The sequence below is a fragment of the Dryobates pubescens genome, chromosome 39 (assembly GCF_014839835.1).
Source record: "Dryobates pubescens isolate bDryPub1 chromosome 39, bDryPub1.pri, whole genome shotgun sequence".
In the NCBI taxonomy this organism is placed as follows: domain Eukaryota; kingdom Metazoa; phylum Chordata; class Aves; order Piciformes; family Picidae; genus Dryobates; species Dryobates pubescens.
In genome coordinates this window covers 3,494,457-3,520,230 of record NC_071650.1, presented here as the reverse complement: position 1 = coordinate 3,520,230, position 25,774 = coordinate 3,494,457, and the positions used below count along the sequence as shown (strand labels likewise).

The following is a 25,774-nucleotide window of genomic DNA, read 5'->3' as shown; positions in this document are numbered from 1 at the left end:
CTGATGCTGTTTGGATTTCCAATCTTCTCTTTTTTTGAGTAAAATGTCTTTGCTTTGCTGTCCTGGGTGTGTGTCTGATCTTTGGAGGGGCTCAGCTGAAGGAGGAGTTAGGAGTGTTTTATGGGTTCCAAGGGTGCTTCCAGGAGCATTTGGGTTTGGGGGGAGGCGGTTGGCCAGGTTTTAGGGGTGTTTTGGGGGAGCCTTCAAGGTTTTAGAGGGTTTTGTGGGGAGGTGGAGGGGGTGACTCCGGGAGTTAAGGGTATTTTGGGAGGAATTTGAGGCGTTTGGGGCACATCTGGTTTTTTATAGATTTAGGGGTGGGGTGTACTGCAATTTTAGGTATGTTCTGGGCTTTTAAATGAGCTCTGGGCTGCTGTGGCGTTTTGGAGGCATTTTAGGGGGTTCTAGAGTGATGCAGGGTTGTTTTGGGGGTTCTAGAAGGGTTTTAGGGGTGGGGTTCTTTGTTTCTATAATGGATGGTAAGGGAGTTTGTTTTTTCCCCCTGGATTTTAAGGGTGATTTGAGAGGGGGTGGGTTGTTTTAGAGTAGTTTTGGTCATGTCTGGGGGCTTTGGGGTGCTTTAGGGTGTTTTTAGGGGGGCATAGCTGGGGGAGTTTAAGGGAGGAAAGCTTTTTGGATCAGTAGGATCTGAGTGGTTTAGGAGGGCTGGGGGAGGTTGGGTTTTTTCTCAGGGTTTGGGGAGGCTTCAGAAGTGTTTGTGGGGGGGGTTGAAGGTGGACTTCAGGGGAATTTAAGGGGGATTAGAATTTTTCTGTGGGTTTTCTTTTTTGGGTGGGGGTGTCAGGATGTTTTAAGAAAGGTTTTAGGGGAGTTTTTCATTGTTGTTTTTCCAGGTTTCTAAGGGTTTTGACCCATGGTTTTATGCCTGAGAAAGCACCAGCCTGGATTCTTTCTGTGTGAAATAGCTTTAGCAAGCAGAGCCCCCCCTGGCCAACAGAAGCTGAGGTTTTCCCCATTCTGAACACTGTGAGTATTTACAACTGCTAACAGATTGTGGGAGAAGCTTCCACCACACAAGTGGCAGATGATGACCCTTCGTCCAAAGGCAGCCCCAGGCAGCTGGAGCAGTAGCCCTTTTAAGCAAAAAAGCATTTTGCCACCCTGCAGAAAATCTTTGGCCGTAGCTGGGTGTCTGCTTTCAACTAGGATAGTGCAGACACTCACAGGGCAGCCAGAGCCACAGAGGATTTGTTTCCCCCAACGGACTTCAGGCTTGTGTCCCAAATTCACACAGCTCCAGGCCTCTGTCCTGAAACACCACAGCTTTTCAGCTTAATTTCTTGGAAGTTCAGGGAATTGTGAACAAGCTGAAGGGAAAGTCTTCAGAAATCAAAGACAGTGACACACTTTCCCCACAGTATGTCACACGTTTAATTGTGCAAAAAGGCAGTGAGCAGGACCTCAGCTTTGATGTGCAGGGAACACAACTGCAGTACTGTGCAGGCCTGGGAAGAGGCACTGCTGCAATTACAGCCAGAATTGTTGCTGAGGCACGCAGGTGGTTCAATACACAGAGATACTGCTCTCAAGTGACTTAGACAACCTGTATTTAACCGCTGTACAGCAAGAGAATCAAAGAAATGACACCTGAAAGGAAAGCTGCTGGCTGAGCAATGAAGTTCAAAACTCCATCAGCTCAAAAGATTAAAATAAAGGTTTAGAGAGATTCCTCAGTGACGGCCAAGAACTGGCTCTCACTGCAGCAGGTGTACAGGGTAACTCAACACAGGACAAAAGGCTTTCCTGGTGCCAGCATTTCCCTCAAGCACAGCAAAAAGCAGCAGTAACAATTTTAAAGTTTGTGTTTCAGTGGTGTTCCAAAAAGGAATAAGATGAGAAAAAAGCCCAACGGAACTCTGGGGACTCAGTCCTCCACTTCCATCCCTTACAACCCAAAATCCCCCCAGCCACCCATGGAAGTGTAACACAGGTGGAAAAGGAAGGCAGAGCTGAAACCCCTTTACCACCACTAAGATCTTCCTGCAGCATCTACGTCACTGAGGAGAAGAGTTTCCAAGGCAGTTCCTCCCCTTGTGCATCCCTGTTTCACCACAGTCACGCTGGGCATTCAAAAGGCTGTTCCAGGCAGCTACTTTCTGGTCTTGGTGAATCTTCGTGCTTCCTGCAAAAGTGTTTCCACATCTTCATTATCTTTGTCTTCTGAACTTGGTTCCCAGTCAGAGTCTTCATCAGTAGGCTCACACTCCTCTTCCTCATCATCTATAAAGCTGTCATTAAGGTCATCTTCATTTGGTTCATCATCACTGGCAATGTCTTTCTCCACAGCCCTTTTTCCTGTGGGGACAGAAGTGTCACATATCCATGAACCATAAATACAGAACTAAAGAGACTTTCCAGAGATCACAGAGTTGGCCTCACAGCCAACTCACACCTCAAAAGGAGAAAGGATTAACTAAAGCACTCTACCAATTGCTGACAGCTCTCATGAAGAGCTGTGCCACCTCTCTCTGACCCCTCCTGTGGCACTTACCAGTTGGATCGCTTCGCACCTGGAAAGCAGCATCGTGCCTCTTCTGATACCAGACCAGAACTATTATCAGACTGAGCCTTCTAACAACTCTCCTTTCTTTAATGAGTGGCACACACAACTTTCCTACTTGCTGGGCCATGTTCCTGGCCCTATCCTCTAGACCTTCACCCTTCAGATATTTCTGAGCATAAGGTGCTCCCTCTGTCTTCTCTAGGCTTGACACCTTTCCTTGTAAGAGAGCTACTCCAGTTCCCTATTATTGGAAGTCTCCTATTATCATCATCCAGCTCCCTTCTATTTGGAAATGAGGAGGGCCACGAAAATGATGAGGGGGTTGGAGCACTTCTGCTACAAAGACAGGCTGAAGGAGCTGGGGTTGTTCAGCCTGGAGAAGAGGAGGCTCTGGGGAGGCCTAATAGCAGCCTTCCAGTACCTGAAGGGGGCTAACAAGAAGGCTGGAGAGAGGCCTGCAGTGACAGGACAAAGGGCAATGGCCTCCCACTGGAGAAGAGCAGATTTAGATTGGCTATTAAGAACAGGTTGTATAATAGGAGGGTGGCAGAACACTGGAACAGGTTGCCCAGGGAGGCAGTTGGGGCCCTGTGCCTGGAGATATTCAAAGTGGAGCTCGACAGGGCTCTGGGCAGCCTGACCTAGTTGAGGATGCCCCTGCTGACTGCAGGGGGGGTTGGATGAGATGGCCTTTGGAGGTCCCTTGCAACCCAGACCATTCTATGATTAGTTTGCTAGAAAACCTATAAAGTAGTATATAAGAGAATCCTGCATAGTCCATAGCTGCATCACATCACTCAGCTAAGTAGCAGACCTTAAGGTCTTCTCCAACCAGGTCATTCCATGATACTACTCAGAGTGCAGCTTGCCTGTGCTACCACACAATCCTCACTGATGACTAGAAGCTGAAGAGGGATACACAAGCAACTGCCAGTGAAAGCTGACCCCAACTCAAAGGCATTAACCTTCTCCACTGTAGTCCTACCAAGCCAGTATCTTAGCCAAAACATCAATACCTTGTGGTAAGTATAACAAAAGCTCATCAGCAAATGCACAGACAGCACTTGAGAGTCATTTAAAGGTCAATCTGATGCAGGAGGAACATTCAATGCTTCAACTGTAACTAGTTGTGGATGACGTACTGGATTCCACCCATCCTGTTAGGACTCTATGGCAGGAAGAGTCGAGGGAGCCACCTGTCTCTCCTTAAAAGTATTTGTCTGGTTTTTTGCCTGCTTCCAGGGGAGTACAGGCATGCTCAGCCAGGAGAACCTGAAACCACTATTACTTATAAAAATGCAAGCAGTTTTACTGAACTCATGACTTTCTCCTCAGGTTAAGTATTATCAAACATCTCCAGCACCATGAAATGCCAGAACCCCAAAGCAGATGGGATGCAGCCCATGCTAATGTGCCCACCCATAACGTAAGAACTTACCGTTCTTCGAAGGTCGTTGTCTGGTTCTTCTTTCAGTTACTAAAGAAAGAGAAGTTAGCAGTGAGGCAGGAGGACAGCATAGTATGAGGGTTATACAGAGATGTGGCTGGGGTGCATTAAGAAGAGTGTGGCCAGCAGGTCAAGGGAGGGTCTCCTCCCTCCTTACTCTGCCCTGCTGAGACCACATCTGTAGTCCTGTGTCCTGTTTTGGGCTCCCCAGTTCAAGAGGGGCAGGGATATACTAGAGAGTGGCCAATAGAGACTACATGGATGATTAAAGCACCAGAACATCTGCCTGATGAAGAAAGGCTGAGAGACCTGGGGCTGCTCAGTCTGGAAAAGACGACTGAGAAGCTATGCTGTTAACATTTACAAATACCTCAAGGGTGGGTGTCATGCAGGAGACAGTAGACTGCTTTCAGTGCTGTCCTGTGATAGGACAAGGGGCATAAACTGGAGCACAGGAAGTTCCACCTCAACATGAGGGAAAACTTCTTCACTGTAAGGCTCACAAAATCCTAGACCAGGCTGCCCAGAGAGGTTGTGGAGTCTCCTTCTCTAGAGACTTTCAAGACCCATCTGGATGCATTCCTGTGTGACCTGCCCTGAGTGACCCTGCTTTGGCAGGGGGAGGTTAGACTCAATCTCTGGAGGTGCCTTCCAACCCCTACCCTTCTGTTGATGAAAGACTGACAGCGATGGCTGTGCTGCAGTTACAAGCATCACTACTCTCCTGCTCCGAAAAAAGCTTTTTTGCTTGTGGTGGTGTATAGTTTCTGAGACATCACCCAGATAAACTGTTGTGACTGAAATGCAGGACCTGGCCCTTGGCCTTATTAAACCTCATGCAACTGACCTCAGCCCATCAGTCCAGCCTATCCAGACCTCTCTGTAGAGCCTTCCTATCCTCCTCAAGCAGACCAACCCCTACATGTTGTCTGCAGACATACTGAGGGTGCACTCAATCCCTCATCTAAATCAGTCCAGCCCCAGCCACACAGGTAAGGGCAAGAGTTCATGCTTGAGAAGAGCAAGGGTGCAAGGCAGTAGAGAGTAAGCTGCAGTGTTATTCACTTACAGCAGCTGAAAGCATTTTAGTCCAACACTTTGGTATCCATTATTGGGTTTTGAGAATGTGCCCCCAGCTATACTGACCAACTTGACTTACCAGGAGGTGCACTGTGCTTGTATTCTAGCTTGTGCTGTGGATTCTTCCTGCAGAGAAGAAAACAGAAAAAGCTTGACTGCCACCTTGTTCCACACTTGGTAAGCCCAGAACTTCTTCATACTTCATGGAGCATTTAAATTCTTGTTCTAAAATAAAATTCTGTGAGCACTGCCTCACTGCCCTGTCTCACCTTATAAAATGTAGGGTGTAAAATAACAATGAGACAACAATGAGGTTAAATCAGAGTTCCTCTGCAAACCACAGAACTCTTTCAGTTTTTCCTACCATTCTTTCTCTGCTTGCCCTGCAAATAATTCACAGTATCAGTCAGGGTTGGAAGGGACCACAAGGATCAGCCAGTTCCAACCCCCCCTGCCATGGGCAGGGACACCCCACACTAGATCAGGCTGGCCAGAGCCTCATCCAGCCTGGGCTTAAACACCTCCAGGGACAGGGCCTCAACCACCTCCTGGGACAACCCATTCCAGGGCTTCACCACTCCCACGGTGAAGAACTTCTTCCTCAGGTCCAACCTGAATCTCCCACCTCCAGCTCCATTCCACTCCCCCTAGTCCTATCACTACCTGATAGCCTAAGAACTCCCTCCCCAGCCTTCTTGTAGGCCCCCTTCAGATACTGGAAGGCCACAAGGAGGTCATCTCAGAGCCTTCTTTTCTGCAGACTGAACAGCCCCCACTCCCTCAGTCTGTCCTCATAGGAGAGGTGCTCCAGCCCTCTGATCATCCGTGTGGCCCTTCTCTGGACAACTTCAGTCACCTTAACCCTTGGCTCTCATTCAGGCTGTGTTTTGTGTGTTTCACAAGATACCCTTACTGCCAAGGCAGACTTGTAAAATCAGTTGCTGACTTATGTTTCCTTAGCCACAGAATGCCAGGTTGGAAGGGACCCCAAGGATCATCTGGTCCAACCTTTCTAGGTAACATGGAGTTGAAATTATATGGTCCAGCACCTTGTCAAGCTGAGTCTGAAAACTGTCCAATGTAGGGGGGAATCCACCACCTCCCCTGGGAGATGATTCCAATGCCTAACTGTTCTCATGGGGAAAATGTTCTTCTGGAGTCCAATTGGAAACTCCCCAGGAATGACTTGTGGCCATTGCCCCTTGTCTTTTCCATGTGACTCCTTGTAAAGATTGAGTCTCCATCCTCCTGGTAGCCACCCTTTATGTACTGGAACATGGTAGTAAGGTCTCTAATCCTTCTCTTCTCAAGGCTGAACAAACCCAGCGCTCTCAGTCTCTCTTCAGAGGGCAGGGCTTCCTCTGATCATTCTCCTGGACCTTCTCTAGACACGTTCCAGCCTGTCCACATCTTTTTTTGTGCATCAGGGACCCCAACTGAATGCAGGGCTCCAGGTGAGGCTGGACAAGCACTGAGCAGAGTCTTTATTTCTGTAGGTGATGTCCTTGTTGGTGCAGTCCAGCATCCTGTTGGCTTTCTTTGCTGCTGCAGCACACTGTTTACTCATGTTGAGCTTGTTGTCTACCAAGATCCCCAGATCCCTTTCCACAGGGCTGTTCCCCAGCCAGGTGAATCCCAGTCTCAGCTGCACTCCTGAGTTATGTATTCCCAGGTGCAAGACCCCACATAAGGTTCTTGCTACAGCCCACTCCTTCATCCTGCCCAGGTCTTCCTGGAGGGTGGCTCTCCCTTCTGGAGTGCCAACCTTCCCACTCATTTTGGTGTCATCTGTGAAACTCATCAGGGTGCTCTTGATCCCAACATAAAAGGGGCACAGTTTACTCTGTGTTGACAGCTGACAAAAAAGCAACTGAAGAGGTTCTCACATCTGCCAGCTGAGATCACTAACAAATCTTTTGCCCAGGCTTTGGTGCTGTAATATAGCAGTCTGTTCATAGGAAGTGTAGGAAAACCACAGCCAAGCTTTAACATCAAGAATTGCTCATTATTAATACTGCTGTGACTTGGCAGCCCCAGGGGAGAACACTGTTAACGTGCACAACAAGAGCAGACATTTGGTAGCATTTCTTACCTGTAACAAGCTGTTCCATACGGACACTCGGGCCGGTTATCGTTGCTATCCTGAGTTATGGCCTCTGCTTCATGATAGTCATCATCATTAGGGTGACTGAACTGCTGGAAGTGGAGGGGATTCTTCCTGCAAAAGACAAACATATGGAGAACTGACCATTCTGTTTAGATACAAGAAGGGGAGACAAGAGAGGTGTTACTGGATCAGTGACAGCTCATTTTCTGTGGTTACATACAGAGGAATGGTGAATGTTTCACTGTGTGCAGAGCAAGACCTACTTGCAGGAGAACAGAAGAAAAGTTTTGCCTCAGCACAGATACAGAAGAGGTTAAAGCAGGAATTTTCTTATTTGCCATTCAGACCTCCAGTGCAGACACAATCTACTGATGTAAGCACACAGCATGAATCTTGCTCAGTGGCCAGCTTGCTCAGTTATGACTCCCTCTGGAGTGCTGTAGAAACCACTACCCAAGTCTTAGCTCAGGATGGGAGAGCCCATGCATGGCAGCTAAACGACTGCAGTACTGAACACTCCCCACAGCCTTGGGTAACCACCTATTAGCTTCAGGCACTACATCTCACTTGCCATTTCTGTTCTGTATGCAAGTGAGCATTCACTTGAATACTTCAAATGCCAGCACGTTAATCCAGGTGGAGCAGCCCACTGGCCATTACCCTGATTATGCTCTCAAGTTTGCTTTGGCTACTACAATATTTTATTTGAAGTATCAGACTGCAACAACGTCAGGAATCTGCACCACAAAACAGAACTCTGCCAATGTTAGTGATGAGAGGATGTCACCAGCATCCATGGCTTCTTTTGCTCTGCACTTGCTCAGCTGACTCCAAGGTGAGCAAGTAGTGAATCAAATATCTGCACCGTCAAAAGAACATTAGGCAACAGGTTTGCATGCACACTTGCAAGACACCACAGCCACAAACAACATCACTTAGGAAAAAAGAGTTGGTTTTATAAAACTTCTGTCAGTGATGTTATGAAGAACACAGAAAAACCCCAACATGTTACATCAGGAGAAATTGATGTGACAGATCAAAACATACTACAACACACCATGCCAAACTTAACATGCTGCTGCCAACCCCAAACTTACTTTCCCCTGTGATTTCTTTCAGAGGCACCTTTTTGCCTCCCCCAAACATAATATTTAAAAGCAAGGAATGGGAGACATTTTAATAAGTGCTTTTCCAAAGGGCATCCACAAAACACCTCAGTGATTTACCACACTCATTCCCAGGGTACATCATCTTCAGTGTGTTTGTGCAAGTTCTAAAAGCACGCTCTCGCCCTCAAGCAAGAGGAATGACAACTTCAGAGTACTTGCTGCTTTATTTTGCACTCACTGTAGCTGCATTTAGAAAGACAAAACCAGTAACATGTGTGTAGCCAGATACTTAGTATTAAGACTTTAACTGTCTATTTAATTCTCCAGACAGTGTGAGCTTGCAGCCCAGAAGGCAAATCACATCCTGGGCTGCATCAAAAGATGTGTGGCCAGCAGATCCAGAGAGGTGATTCTGCTACTTTGCTCTGGTGGGACCTCACCTGGAATCCTGCATCCAGCTCTGGAGCCTTCAATACAGGAAAGACATGGACCTGATGGAGTAGGCCAAGAGAAGTGCCATGAAAATGATCATGGGCTGGAACACCTCTGCTATGAGGACAGGCTGAGGGCACTGGGGCTCAAAATCAAATTGGAAAACAAAAAAATATAGCACAGAGCGGCCAAGTTCTAGCAGAAGTAATTCTTGATCACTTTGGGGTGACAAATAAGAAGCATTTTAACTACTCCAATCACAAAGCGTGCAATAACTTCCAAACAACCCTCTTTCAGAGAAGTTTCAACTGGTAACAAGTCTGCAGGGTTTATGTTGGGTATTTCAACCATTTCCATCTCTTCTCCCTGCTGGTATCTGCACTGTACACACAGGGTCTTTGGTTCTTATTTCCTGCAACACTTCACCTTTTAATGTGCTCAAGTACTACAGCCTTTTATACTTCTAACAGTCTCATCATGCCATTTGTTTGCCATCAGACCCCTCACTTCCCAGAAGATTCTTTTCAAACCAAAGCTTGTAGCAACTGTTCCACTTTCTCTTCCATAGCTAATGCATTACTTCTCAAGAACAAGCTAGCTTAGGCTAGTTTTAGCTTTGCTTTACCTGTAACAGCCTGCTCCATACATGCAAGGTGTCCTCTTATGCTTGATTTGTTTGGAGCTTTCTGAAGCATCTGCACTTGTGGTTGAATCAGAAATCTCAGTCTTGTAATCCAGATCTGCATCAGGCTCAAGAATCCCTTCCTGGGCACCCAAATATTGGGAAGTCCTGCCCCAGTGAGCTTGTTGGCTTGTAGAACCAGTTATCTGCTCTTTGTTTTCTGTTTCCTCAATTCTACTTTCTTTACTGGAGCTCTGAACTACTCTTTTAGACCTTCTACTATGCAGCTGCCTATCATTGTTCTCCAGAGAACTTCCAGGGCTTTTTGTTCCAGTCTTGCCATATCCTTCCATGTTTCTCCTGGTACTCTCAAGAGGAAGTCCAGATGTATTCTGTGGAATAAGGTTACATTTTGAAGGATCTGAAAATTTACACTCTTCAGAATTAAAAGCTTTAAAAGGTCAAACACTGCCTCATTCCTGCTTTCAAAATCAGAGAATCACAGAACAGCCCAAGTTGGAAAAGATCTCAAAAGATCATCTGGCCCAGCCTTTAAAATCTTCTGCTCCAAACTCAGTTCAATGGTGAATGAAAGACTCATGTTAAAAACACACACACATACACTTTAAGATAAAACTTATCCTAAAGCTCCCATCCTCAGCTTCTGTTCCCTCAACACACAGTCAAGGCTCCTCTCCCACCAGCTCAGTTTGTGAACCATATGAGGAATTTAGTCTGAATTAATTTTCAGTTAAAGGCACAGCTGCTGAAAAACGAATGGAGATTACACACATGAAGATAGAGTAGACTCTAGAAGACAAGACACTCCTGTCTAAGACTCAATTTTAATCTCTTAAGTACCAAGACATCTGAAATACATATTTATCTCCCTGTGGGAGATACATGGGAATCCACAATAAACACTTGACCTACCCCAACACACCTTAAACGCTTCAGCCTGTAACCCTAAATCTTAAACACAGTTTGCCAGTGAGCAGGCAAAGACTTCTGCTCTGACAAACACTGCATTTCACATCTGGAACGTGAGCACGTGTACTTCAGAAGACAAACAAGAGATGGGTAACCAAGAGAGGAACACTGTCCCAACAGCTGAGACCTGCCCCAGAAACAACCCTATACTGAAGGCCAAATGGCTTGGATACATTACAGAAGATTATTATCCAAGTCCCCTCTCCAGTACATTTATACTTAGTTTACACAGATGTGTTTGGCAAAGCTTGAAAAATCAGCTGGTGGTTTCCTGTTTGATTTTGTTCTTTCCAATGGAAGCCTCAACATACACACAGCAGCACACTTAGCAAGTGTGTAAGAATGAGTAAGTAAAAGACAAAGATGACTCCTTCGAGAGCCCTAAAATAAAGCTCAGCAAACAACTGCAGATTAGGAAATAAGCTTTCATTTGCCAGAGGCAGGCTAAATGACTCTGTTTTGCCTTTCCCACTGGTGACTTCTCTACAGCACACTTCAGTCAATTGCCTGTATTGTATATAATGAGAGTAAATACTTTCACATTTATGAGGATGACTAGTTCAAAAACTGGTTGCAACCAAGGGAATGCAAAGACAGGAGTACCACTGGCACCAGTTACAGTGTGTGCACGACCTCTCTGCCATCTGGTGGCTGCTGATGCTCCGAAGGATAAAGTTTGTACTCACTTCCTACCCTACAGTGACAGTCAGAAGGTGGGTTTGGTTTTGTTCATCCAAATTCCAGTCTTTTAGAGCTCTCTGTGATTATTACTCTTGCCTGCACTAACCCATTACTTTCTTTCTGCAGAGTTCTGAAGGCAGTTTCTTACACTGTGCTTGAAGTTATTAGAAGGCTTCATATTTATCAACTGCAAAATAAAATAATTTGTTATGTGGTTCCTCATGCTGTTATTTGACAAAGAAACTAGCACTGCAGCTGGTATTAATGGGCCTAAGCAAGAACAAAGCTCACCACTCATAAGGTTTCTTCGGACTAAAAGCTACCCTTCAGCTTGGTTTTTATGTAACACAGTGATATGCACCCTGCAAGCACAGCACTTCAATTAACCTGAAGATTTACTTTAGAAACCAAAACCTCAACAGCTTTCAGTGTCAAAGCCAATTAAACACACCAAATAATAGCATTTTAGTACTTAATAGTATTTTACCAGGTGCTAGAACAGATCCAGGCAATTGTGATGACAGAGATTAGAAACAACTCCCCAGGCTGTCCACTTGAAGGAAAAGCCAGCAAAGGCCTCAGCTTGCTCTCACCAGAATGTGCTGCTTGCCTTTGATCATGACCCTTCTCTTTTCATTGCCAGCAGGGTGCTGTCAGCATTTAACTGCCTGTAGCTGAAGCTGTACTTTGAGGACACACAGACATGGCCCAGCTGGACTGAAGTATCTCTTCACTCACTGCCACAGGTAGTTCTGGATTTCAGATTACTTTTTGTTCCTGTGCTGACTCAGGTGCTGGCATAAGCACACTTCATGACACCTCGTTTCAAAATACAGCAGCTGCTGGGGCACACAGCAGAATTTTCTCACTGCAGGTTTTCACTGAGTAGAATTGTCTGAGCAAAGTCCAGTGTCTCATTACATCAGTGTCATCCCATCACCTATCCCTACAGGCTTCTCAGAAATACAAAACTACCCACCAAAGCCACTCCCAGGACCAGTACTTTGGCCTGTGTCTTCCAGCCCCTTGGTGTAAAGCTGAAAGCCTGGTATTTCTTTGGAGCATGCCGGACCTAAGTCCCAGCTCCCAAGGACAAAGTGCAGAAAATCAGACCTCTGGAGGCTTCCACAATCCTTGCTGTAGAGCTGTCCAATGGATTGGCATTTCAAAACTGGTAAACAACCAATCACCAACAGCAGGCAGTTAAGTTGAAGACCCATGACATTGCCACGGACATTCTCATTTTCTGAACTGTGTTTCTGCCCTGAGCCAAAAGGTTACCTGAGATGAAGGGGCAGGGATGGAAAGGCAACTCCTTTTCCTTTGATCTCGCTCTTCACTTCCAAAATCCTCTCCAGTTTCTTCAGAAGCTAATCTTTTTTTCTGCTGAACATCTCCTTCTGATTTTAAGGACTCCATATTACTTTCTCCATTTCCTTGGACTTTCTTCATTCTATTACCTTAAAAGAAAAACAAAAGGGGTATTTTTAGAATACAACTGTGAAATCCTGACCATATGAGAAACCTAAAGCTACAGGGAAGCAGAATACATGGTAAAAAGCATAAGAAATAGCAGCAGTTGTGTAGGTGCTGTTTCAACAACACATTCTTCACTTCCTGCATATAGGAGTAAAAAGTCTGCTTTAGAATGAAACAGATGCTTGAGGGGAAATTTGGAGGATGGCAATAAATGGGTGACAAAGGACATTCTGGACTGTCAGTGTTCCTGACCACTTCATTTACACAACAGGAGCTGATCAAGTGAGCCACATGTCCAAGGATGATTTCTACCACAGAGCTTTTGTGCAAGCATCACTTCAGACTACCAGGTTATATACACAAGCAGTACATGGCAAAATTGGGATATGCCCACTTGCCTAGTCAATCACAACACAGCTGAGTGTGTCATCAGCCAATAACTAACAGAGAGTGAACACTGAACTTCTCTGTGGAAAGCTTCAATACCTCAGAAAACTGTCAGATCTCTGTACTGATGAGAGTTTTCCAGATATATGGCTGGGAGACAGCTGGGGCCATTGTCCTGGTTTTGCTATGGAATAATAGAATGGTTTGGGTTGAAAGGGACCTTAAAGGTCATCTATCCCAAATCCCCTGCTGTAAGCAAGGACATCTGCAACTAGAGCAGGTTGCTCAGAGCCCCACACAACCTGACCTTAAGTGCTTTCAGGGATAGGGCAGCTACTAGCCATCCAGGCAAACAGTGCCAGTGTCTCACCCCCCTCATTGTAAAAAAATTTGTTCCTTCTGTCCAGTCTAAATCTCCCCCTTGCAGGGTAAAGCCATCATCCCTTGTCCTGTCACAAGTGCTGCTAAAAAGCCTGCCCTCATCTTTCTTATAGCCCCCTTTAGGCACTGAAGGTCTCCCTGGAGGCTTCTCTTCTCCAGGCTGAACAACCCCAACTCTCTCAGCCTGTTGTCAGAGGAGAGGTGCTCCAGCCCCCTGATCATTTTTGTGGCCTCCTCTGGACCCACTCCAACAGGTTCATGCCATTCTGGTGCTGAGGACTCCAAAGCTAGATGAAGTACTCCAGGTGGGGTCTCAGCAGCGCAGAGAGAGGGGCAAAATCACCTCCCTTGACCAGCTGCCCACACTTCTTACAGCTCCATCTCCTGCAAAAGGCATCCAGAAGGAAGATACCTGATGCCATTTTGGAAGGCTTCAAAAACTCTATCTTCAGAAAGTACTGATGTGCTGGAGACACGTGCACAAAGCAAAGGATTTGTCCAAATTTCAATACAACTTCAGAACCACCAATTGATGCAATTGGCACCTAAACCACCTCATCAAAGAAGAGCAAGCAGGGTGGGACACCCTGCCTTTAGCAGAGAGAAAGGCAGAAACACTAGGGGAGCACTGTGCATGTACAAAGTAATTTTCTCTCGCTTTAGTCCTCCCATTTCCAGCAATAAAAGGCAACAAAGAAATAAATGCTTTGTGGTTAAGTTTGTCAGACACTGCCTACTGGCAGGTTTAGAAGCCTTTACCAGCTCCCAGGACCAAAGCAGAACATGACAGAAAATCTTCTTGGGATCGTGCCAATGAAACACCCTTGTGTCTCCTGCTGATAGTGACTAAGCACGGAATTCTGCTGCTGTCACCACTGATACACAGCAGAAGTTTATCATAGATTCAGCAATTTCCTTTTGAGAGAAGGACAAGGGAGAATGCAATATTCTAGCCTCATATTGCTAAGAAACTGCTATGCTGTGATGAACTCTGTCTAGGAAGTAACTTTGGACTAAGTGATCAAATCTGACTTAGTAACAGTTAAAAAACTAACCACCCAAACCCCCTGACCTTTAAAACCTGCGAAATTAGAAGAGTCTATAGACAGGCAATACATCAGCAACCTAAATGTGCAGAAGGCTTGGGATTAAAGTACAGAAACCATCTAGAATTTATAGCCAGTAAAACAGGTGAGTTTGCAGGCAAAGGCTCCAGGACATCAGAAATTCAGCTGTCCAAAGACAGTATATTACCTGGCATTAAAGAAAGGAAAATCAGCTGACCAGTTGGGCTGACGACAAAGGAGACAACAAAAGTCAGTCTCTATCAGGTGCCAGGCATGGAGCATAGCAAGAGAAGTAACAAATGAATACTTTCTGCCCCTGTTGTTACAGTTTAAGAAAATGCTATCAAAGCATATAAATGTATGTTGTATGTAATCAGACTACACTGCAAACCTACCTCCTTTCATTGCAGGCTCAGAAACCCTCTGAACCAGGAGATCTTTCTCCAGCATCCAAGATGGAAGCACTCTCTTTCTTTGCATAGATTTTGACTGTTGACTTTCATTATCATCAAAAAGAGAAACCTGAAACAATATTTACTGTTTAAAGCCTTCTTCCAGTTACAAAACAAGTGGGAAAAACAGAACAAAAGTGTACAGTTCTGTCCTTCAAACAGTCTGGATTGTATATGACCCACCTTCTGGATGGTGCCCATTGCCTGAAATGCATTTTTCCTTACAGTTCCTAAGACAGTGAGATAAACAACATCTATAGAAACCTTCATTCAGCTCAAAAACCACTCCCTAGACCTTTGGAATCAGTATCTAAAAGGCGACAGTCTGAAAGTTTCATAGGAGAGCTTCATCAGTGTCTTGCTGTAGAGTTTCCACATACAGAAATAAGAGGAGTTTAACAATCAAATGTCAGTTTGGAAAGAAAGAAACCAAAACAGAACAGTCTTGCTAGCATTCTTTCAGTTCCTTTCCACAGAAAGGAACCACACTCTAAACAAATTAAATACACCAGACTCATGTCTAGTGCATACTTATCTGCTGGACATAATATTACCAGTTTGAATCTCTACTTACTAGAAGGTAAGAATCCATCCCAGGAAGCTCAGCTACATTAAAGGCTGACATTTCATTGGTTGTATGAAGTTATCTACACCATGACACCACGTGTCCCTTCCAGCACTATCATGGAATCATAGAACTGTTCAGGTTGGAAAAGACCTTTGAGGTCATTAAGTCCAACAACTCCCCTAGAGCTTGCGACCCCACCGCTACCATTAAACCATGACCCTCAGCACCACATCCACAAGTCTCTTAAATAGCTCCAGGGATGGCAGCCTGTTCCAATGCCTGATAACCCTTTCTGCGAAGGAAATTTTCCTAATACCCAACCTGAACCTCCCCTGACACAACCTGAGGCCATTTCCTCTCATCCTGTCACTTGTTGCATGTGAGAAGGACCGACCTCCACCTGGCTCCAACCTCCTTTGAGGCAACTGTAAGAGGGCAATGAGGTCTCCCCTCAGACTCCTCTTCTGAAGACTAAACAACCCCAGTTCTCACAGCTGTTCCTCATACATTGCTGGACACAGAAGACCTAAGAAAAACCTCACTGGATCCACACTATTTATCAGGCTGCCTGAAAGCCATTTCACTCATCATATCTGAAAAAAGCAAAGGACACTTGCTTTGAAATCTGTTGTGCTGGAAAGATGCTGGCTGCCAGGGGAACACTGGAGGGTTATTTGATCTGTGTATTTGTATGGATCTTGATAACCTAACTCCGTGACAGCTGGGCGAGTCCAATGAAACAGGCTGCTAGCACCTTACAAACAGTATTACTGAAAGCCATCACGAGACATCTACAGAGTCTCCAGATAAAAGCTTCAGAGGCTTTCAGGCTGGCTGAAGAAGAATCATTCCTGCTGCTAAAATGCATTGTGTAACAGGTGTATGCTACTGTCACTGTTCTGATTCTTTCATGCAATATTCATTGGTTACAGGATGTCAGGGGTTGGAAGGGACCTCTGAAGATCTTCAGGTCCAACCCCCTGCCAGAGCAGGGCCACAGAATCTAGTGCAGGACACACAGGAACGCATCCAGATGGGTCTTGAAAGTCTCCAGAGGAAGAGACTCCACAACCTCTCTGGGGAACCTGTTCCAGTGCTCTGTGACCCTCACAGTAAAGTTCTTCCTCATGTTGAGGTGGAACTTGCATACTCAGTTTTTTTATCCAAACAGAACAGGTTGCTGATTGATTCTGGTGGATTTGGAGTTCTTGTTTATGAGGTGTCCTCCACGCACCAGAACATTTGCTACCTCATGGCAAATACAGCTAGACTGATGCCTCTTACTCTTCTAGGGTGGCTTGCATTGTCATGTCTCCGGTAGTTCTTGAATTCTGCTGGATTTTGTCTGCTTCACCAGACATGTTCCTCAGTGCTTGGCATTCTTAGTTTACAGTCTAACCCTCTATGTGTATTTTATGTACTCTTCTGTTAAATTCCACTGGTATTTAAAATAATGAGGCTGCACTTCCTACTTGGATGGGGGGTTGGACTTGATCTCCAGAGGTCCCTTCCAATCCCTACCACTGGTAGATCCAGTAGATCCCTACCTTCACTGGTACTTACAGGGCACTTATGGTCCAGAGACCAGAACTGGAAGCTGCTCTGTAGCACTGTACTGAACTCAGCTCCTGCACTGTTAGTTCAAAATGTTTTAGTAGCAGTAGTGGCTTCTATACATTCCAGAGAACAAATTACTGCAGCATAATGATCACAAACACAAATACACACCAGGAATACATTTTTGTATGTACAATCCCAATCAATACAGCAACAGACATTTTAAGTACACAACTCTGTTGCAATTTACTTCTTGGGGGAGAGAGGAAGGTTCACAAAACAGAAGGACTTTTCAGTTTCTGAATGTAAAAATGAATGACCCACCGAATGTCTGGAAGCTGCGGCATTTCTTCTCATTTTTGCAGTTCCCTGTATCTCAGGGCTGGAACATGCAGGTTCTATTAATGAGAGGCTACAAGACATCTCAGCAGCATGAGCATTTGGTGCTTCTTCTGCATCAGCCTCCTGATTATTTTCTGAAAAAGCAAAAATAACTTTTAGCTAGTCGACCTCACTAACCAACATGCACTGAAATTTCAGGCAAACACAGATGTTCCTCTGAACCTTGCCATCAGTAATGCCCTAAACTGAATGCAGCATCAACATTAAACAACATCTGTTTGCGAGGACATGCACACACTTTCCTCTCCACCTTCCACTGAAATTGACATGCTTTCATAGAATCAACCAGGTTGGAAAAGACCTCAGAGACCATCAAGTCCAACCTCATGCCTAACACCTCTTGACAACTAAACCATGGCTCCAAGTGCCATGTCCAATCTTTTTTTGAACACCTCCAGGGATGGCGACTCCACCACCTCCCTGGGCAGCACATTCCAGTGGCAAATTACTCTTTCTGTGAAGAACTTTCTCCTCACCTCGAGCCTAAACTTCTCCTGGTGCAGCCTGAGACTATGTCGTCTTGTTCCAGTGCTGGTTGCCTGGGAGAAGAGACCAACCCCCTCCTGGTAACAACCTCCTTTCAGGTAGTTGTAGGGACCACTAAGGTCTCCCCTGAGCCTCCTCTTCTCCAGGCTAAATTGAAACTGTTACTACAGACTTCTACTCCACTGCATCTTGGTTTATAAGTACATAATTTATAGTGGTCACTGCCACAACACAACTTTAAAAAACTGAAATTACAGCTTAGAATTTGCTTGGCCATAAATCTGTGCAACATCCCACAAACTGGTTCTATACTGGAAGTCAGAGAACAACGATAAGATACAGTTTTCAGAATCAGACACCCAACAAATCCAGCACTTGGCAAGTTTTCGCTGAAGGCTGCAAGTCTGCAGCTCTGAGAGGACACCGCAGGCTCACGGAGCTGGTTTTAAAGGCCGCACTTCAGAGCCACCGCACCTGGGATGCTTTTCCGCACGGAAGCTGCACCTGTTTTCCCTTCCGGCTCCACTCTCCCACTAGTCAGTTCAGAAGCACAAAGGGTAGGGGATAAGAAGCCGAATTACCACTGGTTCCACGCCACAGCCCCGCTCGGGAGCACTGCCGGCCCCGCACACCTCTTCGCGTAACCGGGAGCACAGGCCGCCTGGCCCAACCGCTCACCGCCTCCTGGAGAGCAGCACGGGTCGCCAAGCTCTGCCTCCTTCCCCTCCGAAACAGCTCTCCAGAGGTTCCGCTTCTGAGCGGACTCCCGACCCGCGAATCCGGCCTGTGCCCCTCCGAACACAGCTGTTCAACCCCAGACCACGGCTGCTTAGCCAGGGAGCGGGGCGGCTGCAGCAGCCCGGCACAGCCCACGGAAGCTGCGTCCTTTCCCTAACGAGAGGCCGCAGCCAGCCCCTGCGAAAGGCAAGGGCAGGAGACGTCCGCCCGGCGCCCAGCGCCCGGCGCCCAGCACCCTGCTTCTTGGCGGCGGGACCGGCCTGGCCGCGGGTGGCAAGGCTCCAGCAGCGGCAGCCGCCGAGGTTCGACCGGGCGCCGTGGGCTCCCGGCGCCGCCCGATGACGCTTGTGTTACATCACACGGCCGCGCCGGCTCCGCCGGCTCGGTGAGCGGCGAGGTTTGCCCCGACCATCCCCGCCGCGGCGTGGCGCAGCGAGAGAGCGGCGGGTGGGGAGCCGCTGCTGGGCGCTGCTGGCCGCGGCCGGCCCGACAGGCGGCGACGGTGACCGAGGCCGCAGGGATGGCCGGCGAGCGAGCTGCCGGCCGGGAGAGAGGGCGAGGAGGAGCGGGAGGCGCGGCCGACTTCGTGGCTGTGCTTCCCCCGGAGGTCAGCTCCCGGATTTTCAGCGACCTGGGCGTTGAGAGCCTGTGTCACGCGTCCATGACGTGCAAGGGCTGGCACCACATCATCGAGAGCAACGAGGGCTTGTGGCGGCGCCACTGCCTCAGCGTCAGGGCCCTCTGCCAGCGGGAGATCGACGGCGACCGCGGGAGCGGCTACTCCTGGAAGGTAAACGGATCGGCAGAGGGCCAGGCTTCTGAGGTTGCCAAGAGGAATATGTAAAGAAATGACAGCATATCGCGGCTGGCCCAGGCTTGTGAGGGAACCGCTGGGATCACAGCGTGGCTCGGGAGCGCAACAGCCGTCCCTCTGCCTAAAAACATTGGACCTGGCCAGGCTGGATCGATGGGTCAGGGCCCGTTGGATGAGGTTTAACGAAGCCAAGTGCTGGGTCCTGCCCTTGGACACTCCAGGTTCAGTGTAGAATGGCTGGAAACTTAGCAGCAAAGAAAGACTTGCCGGTGTTGGTTGACAGCTGGCTGAAGATGAGGCAGCAGTGTGCTCAGGTGGCTAAGAAGGCCAACAGCATCCTGGCCTGGATCAGGAATAGTGTGGCCAGCAGGACTAGAGAGGTGATTGCCCACCTGTACTCAGCACTAGTGACACCACAATTTGAGTCCTGGGTTCAGTTTTGGGGCCCTTACTCCAAGAAGGACTTCAACATCAGAGTTTAAAGTAAAAGAGGATAGATTCAGACTAGCCAAAAGGAGTAAATTTTTTTTCCCCAACTGGTGTGGTGAGACACTAGCCCAGTTTACCCATAGGGGTAGTAGATGGCTCATCCCTGGAAACATGCAAGGTCAGGTTGGACAGGGCTCTGAGTAACCTGATGTAGTTGCAGATGTCCCTGCTGACATCCTCCTTATATTGAATACAACTGAGCACTGTTAATTGCCCAGATCTGAGCTGTCTGTTTCTCTATCAGATCACATTACTGAGAAACTACTGGAAAAGCAAAGTGAAGCAAGAATGGCTGAGTGGGAAATACAGCAACATTCCCTCACAAAAAAGCTTGCCAGAGAAAAGCATGTATCCAATGGATGTCGAAACATGGGGCGAAATCCTGCAAGCTGAACTGGAGAGATGAGGAACCAGTGCTGACCCTTGCAACTCAAGAACTTTCTAACAATAACTCTCAGAGTACCAAGCTGCAAATACTTTGCCATTCAAAATCCCTTGTGTTTGCAAATATGCTGAAAGCTTCTCAAAGAAAAAAAGTTACTTTTTAAAAACAATTATTTATTATTTGCACTTTAATTATCTGTAAAATTCCAAATAAGACTAAAGATTCAGTTGTAACGCTGTATTTGCAGCTTCAGTGTTCTGCTGTATTGACAAAAGATGTTGATTGTACTTAAAATTTGCACTTTTTGTTTTGGAAGAGATGACTTTTTTAATTAAAGAGTGTTTGACTTGAAGTGTGTTGTAGCAGCAAGGGGCTACAAGAGAGATGGGGAAGGACTTCTTACAAGGGCTTGTAAAAGGATGAGGGGCAATGGCTTTGAGCTGCAAGAAGGAAGATTTAGACTGGAGATTAGGAAGAAACTCTTTACAGACACTGGAAGAGGTTGCCCAGCAAGGTTGTGGATGCCCCCTACCTGAAGGTGTTCAAGGCCAGGTTGGACAGGGCCTTGAGCAAGCTGGTCTAGTGGAAAATGTTCCTGCCCATGGCAGGGAGATTGGAGCTAGATGATCTTCAAGGTTCCTTCCAACACAAACCATTCTATGATTCTATAATCAGGGGAGCCCACAAAAGAAGGCTAGGAAAGGGACAAATCCAAACACTGAAAATGAAAGCAGAGGACAAGGCAGCCACCTCAAGATCAGCTCATCATCCAGTGCCCATCACAAGGGACAGAGCCCTTATGCTTCTCTTAGTCTGCCCCATGGAGGCACTGGTGCTGCATCTCCACTGCCCAGATGTGGGATTTCTGTATTGGGACTCACAGGCACCAGGCAGGACTGAAGCAGCCTCTCTGCCATTAGCTGTGCACTTTAGTCATTTGTGCAATGAGCAGAGCAAAGTTTACTGCTTTAAATAAGGTAACTCAGACAACCACACAAGATAACATAGCTGCACATATTTCTGCAGTTAGGCTAAGAAGAATTTTGCCCCCATGATCTCCCATGACACAGCCCCTGCTTTACCAGCACCGATTCTTGATGCTAGCTTTAAAAACAGTTGCTAGTAGAAGAGGACATGGCTGTCACATCACTCACATAAAAAACTGAATTGTGACAATAGATGCATATAGATTAAGAAGAAAATAATACCCTGCTTGTTGCCTCAAGAGTGACCAGTGTATTTATCATAGGCGTGGGAACTGCACATTCATGGCTCTAGTCACTCACTTTTCTCACCCACCTCCTCCTGTTTCCTCCAAGCCTCTGTAACTCCCAGGCACTTATCCCCTCTTTCTGCTCCCTCCCTGCCCCTCAGGTGTCAGTTCTCTCAGGATACAGTTTTAAAATAACTTAGCTGGTATAAATCCTGACACAGAAGTGTTTCACTCTACACTTAACTGCAGCTTTCCCCTGCTCTCATGTGAGTGCAAGAATCACCAGTATTTGTCATGCTTCTGTCTCAGTCCACATCAGGTGGCTGTGCTCATTAAAGAAATAAGCACTTGCTGTGCAGTTAGACAAGGCCTGCATCTTTACACCTGGAGTAGCAGTAGTATAGCAACAGCAAAAAAAAGTATTACTGAAAGAAAAAACCCAAGTATTTATAAGTTCTCAGGCAACCAAAGCTTGCTTCCTCACTCTGAACCCCTCCTTTAAGGGTTTTAATTCCCCCTGGAGATTTCATCGCATCAGTTTCAGTCTTCTGTACTACCCCTCTCTGCCCCTGAACCACCTCCACAGCCTCTCAGCTCTGCTACAGGGTGGATCAGCAACCTGATCTGGCTGCAGATGTCCCTGCTGATTGCAGCAGAGGTTGGACTAGTTGATCTTCCAAACCAAACCATTCTATGAGTCTATGAGGCAAAACCATGAGTCTATGTGCTTTCTTCCCTTTAAAGGCACCCCAGCAGCAGCTATTGCTCTCACGAGTGTCATTTCCTACACAAGCTGGTTTGGGCTCATCTCTTTCCTCTCCTACATGTGAGCATAAACCATTGAAATGCCAGCAACCAGTGCCTAGCTGAGTGCTAATGCATGTAGGTATCCCTCCTCAGCAGCCGAGGGCACCCATGTAAAGCCCTCTGCCGCCCCAGGACACGCACCAGCAACCCTCACACCTAGGTGGCTGGTGAAACCCTTTTTCCACTCCAGTGCCCAGCTCTCTTACCCATAAGTTTCTGAGGAAGCAGGAAGTTCTACTTTAGAAAACCCCACTGACCCTGCCACTGCATTCACACGCCACTTCTACCTTCCTCCTCAGGTGTCAGCTGCAGAAAGTGCCTGAGGGTCCTGTTGCCCAGGCATCCCCTTAGCCACAGGACCATCCTGCTGTTCACCTTCCTAAGACACCGAAGTCTTCTGAGAGAGCACATGAAGCTTGTGCAGTGCACTGCAAATAGGATGTCCTGCAACCCACTCACCTTATCTGTGCAAGGGAGGATCAAACCAGACAGATTTATGGAATGGAAAAAAAATTTACCTGCAGCACAAAACATCCTGAGCTACTGCACAGAATCACAGAAATGTTAGAGGCTGGAAGGGACCTCAAAAGATCATCCAGTCCAGCCCCCGTGCTGGAGCAGGATCACCTATACCAAATCACACAGGAACACATCCAGGTGGGTTTTGAATATCTCCAGAGAGGGAGACTCTACAACCCCCCTGGGCAGCCTGTTCCAGTGTTCTGTCACCCTCACAGTGAAAAAAGTTTTCTTCAGGTTCAGGTGGAACTTCCTATGCCTCAACTTCCACCCAATGCCCCTTGTCCCGTCATTGGACATCACTGAGAAGGGCTTGATTCCATCGTTTGGCACTCACCCTTTACACATTTATAAACATTAATAAGGTCACCCCTTAGTCTCCTCCTCTCCCAGCTCCCTCAGTCTCTCCTCATAAGGAAGATGTTCCACTCCCTTAATAATTTTTGTAGCTCTGTGCTGGACTTTTTCAAGCCGTTCCCTGAGGTGCTTTCTTGAGCTGAGAGGCTCAGAACTGGACACAACATACCAGATACGGGCTCACCAGGGCAGCTGTACAGAAAAAGGCTAGCACTGAAGCTTCATCTGTGGTATTTCTTCATTGCCAGAACCACCTGTGGTGCTAGAACCTTCCCTGCGACGACTCAGGATTGCAGTGCCCTGTGTTTGGAGAGAGAAGCTGACAGCGTGGCTTTATTTCATCAGCGTGCAGGAAGTGGCTTTGGGCCATTGTCATTAACAGTCAAACTAAATGAGAAAGAAAGCACGAGATGTTTAATCACCACAGACTTTCCTTCATTGGATCACACAAATCTCAAAGCTGATTTTTGTCAAGAGAGCCTATCAAGTTGATAGGCTGGCACTCATGTTCCATGACTCCATCCTGGTCATCTCTGGAAGGTACCAGGTGACAGATATCCCAAGTGAAGGCAGAAGGGTTGGGGTCAGGATTCTGGGATCAGCTGCTTCAGCCCACTAGAACCAACAGAAAGGTAATACAGCCACACAAATGGGAGGATCTGGGAGGGTGGTGGTGTCACTTTGTTATTTTCTCTCCAAACATAGTTGCCCAGAGGCATATCAGATTCCAGAGAGAATTCTGACATGAATTTTGGACTTTTTCAGCATATTGCTTATTCAGAAAAGTCCCTCCCCAAAACCACGGCAGCGACCTTGCATTTAACACTGCTTCAGCAGTAGCTTCTGATCAGCACAGTAATGCTAAGAACAAGGGCTTGGTGGTGGGATTGGCTTTTCAGGCCTCAGTGCTAAGGGTTAGGCCCATCCCCACTATTCTGGTAAATGTGGCAAGTCAAACACAAACCTAAGAGGATCTTTATAACAGATTATATGATACAAGTCTTCCAGTAAGTGACTACTATAAATATAGTCCCTCTGCACAACTGTTTATTTTGTTGTCCTTTAGCCTACAGAAAAAGACTAATTCATGGTCTAAGTGAAAAAATGGAACTGATGTTTATGTAGTAATTGTTGAATGTTTAGAAGTGTGATTTTAAATAGCTTCGGGCTGAAAACAGATGGAGGAAGCAAGACACATGAAAGTCTGCTCTTCTATTTTTCCTCTTCCAGTGAGTAGTTCCCTGAACTAGCCCTGCTCTTTCTTCTCTTGTGCATTCAGGATATATATGCCTCTTCTCTTGCATGCCTTCTGAGTAACTAGACTGGCCCCTACAAGCTCAAGATAGACTTGTGTTTGCTTTATAATAATGAATTTTCTTGGACAAGACCTATTTAGTACCTCTAGAAATTTTAACGATTCCCCCCCCTTTATAAGATGTCTTTGAAAACTAACCCCTAACCCTGGTCCTGTTTACCCCTTGTGAAGTGCTTATCAGAGAGAAATACATGAAATGTATTGGTTGGTTTGTCAATCAAAATGGACCAGAGAACATTCGCCTTGGAATTCAGAGCTAATTATTAATGTCAAGAAACGTGTGAAAACCTCACCTGGGAGAAAGGAAGAACAGTTTGGAGTCATCCCCAGTACCAATCTCAGGCACATGCCTGCATTTACAGCAGGAAATGTAGGTAGGATGCTCTCAGACATATTTCCAATCTTCCCACTTCTGCCAAGAAGCAAAGACACCTACACATCCTTGTGAACTACCTGTGAGGTTAGACACCATATTGAGACACAATTACACTTCCTAGCATCATCTGCAGAGGAAATACCTTTTATAGAGGGGCAGCTGTACAAGTTAAAAGGACAAGGTCAAAGACTAGTGAAAATTCTTAGTTTCATGAAAACTGGCAGTGGGATCCCTCCTTTGCTAAGCTGAGCAAGTTTCTGTTGTTTGACTGTGTGGGGTGCTGGGTTTTTCTGTTTTCCTGTGCCATAGGTATTTTTGGGTCAGTGAGCTCCGAAACCAAAAATAAGCAGCAACCACAAAGCAATTATCAAGAAAGCAGGCTGAGCAGTCAGTCTATCTTTCTGTCATGAACCTCCCTTCCTCAGAATGACAGGCCAGGCTGCAGGGATCCTGTCAGCTCGTGTAAGAGACAGGAAATGCCTGCCAGAAGCTGATTTCCTCTGGATGTCTTAAATGTACATGAGGATGCTGTCTCTGCCAGCCTGCTGCCCCTGCAGGGCTGTGTCTTCTTTGTGATAAGCAAAGGACTGAAGCAAAGGACCTTAAGTCTCATTATCTCATATACAGACATAATTAAACAGAACTGAGAAGAAGCTTTAACTCCAGATTTTTAGGCTGAGAAGATCTGAATAAGTATTCTTAAGGATAAGGCACCTCATTAGATCTGCCAACAGAACTGTAAGATAAGTTTACTTGCACTCAGAAATATCAGTCTGCAACAGGACAGTCTACACAGAAAATGTGAACTATCTCTCAAGACCTGGTTCAAGTTTAAGACATAAAGTCTGATACATACAATCAGACACAAATATAAGCACTGATCAGGGAAACTGACCCTGTTGAACAATAATAATGCTTATTTCAGTTATGGCAAGCATAAGGTTTTATTTTCTCTTACTAAGGCAAAGAACCAAGGACTGAGTATGTTGC

The 25,774-nt window shown here is 46.4% G+C and overlaps 2 protein-coding genes across 2 annotated transcripts; one reads left to right on the top strand and one right to left on the bottom strand.

The window, feature by feature from the left end:
- Positions 1 to 1,738: 1,738 nt before the first annotated feature.
- On the bottom strand, positions 1,739 to 17,554 carry APLF (aprataxin and PNKP like factor). Its single transcript, XM_009901290.2, has 9 exons — positions 17,524 to 17,554; positions 17,208 to 17,359; positions 14,702 to 14,828; positions 12,274 to 12,452; positions 9,325 to 9,713; positions 7,144 to 7,269; positions 5,131 to 5,177; positions 3,963 to 4,001; positions 1,739 to 2,316 (listed from the first exon to the last, which is right to left on the bottom strand). The coding sequence occupies exons 1-9, from the start codon at positions 17,552 to 17,554 to the stop codon at positions 2,111 to 2,113; spliced, it is 1,296 nt and encodes a 431-aa protein (XP_009899592.2). The 3' UTR covers positions 1,739 to 2,110.
- A 1,454-nt stretch (positions 17,555 to 19,008) lies between these two features.
- On the top strand, positions 19,009 to 20,423 carry FBXO48 (F-box protein 48). The gene is made up of 2 exons (XM_054177247.1): positions 19,009 to 19,299; positions 20,057 to 20,423. The coding sequence occupies exons 1-2, from the start codon at positions 19,030 to 19,032 to the stop codon at positions 20,216 to 20,218; spliced, it is 432 nt and encodes a 143-aa protein (XP_054033222.1). The 5' UTR covers positions 19,009 to 19,029; the 3' UTR covers positions 20,219 to 20,423.
- Positions 20,424 to 25,774: the final 5,351 nt, after the last annotated feature.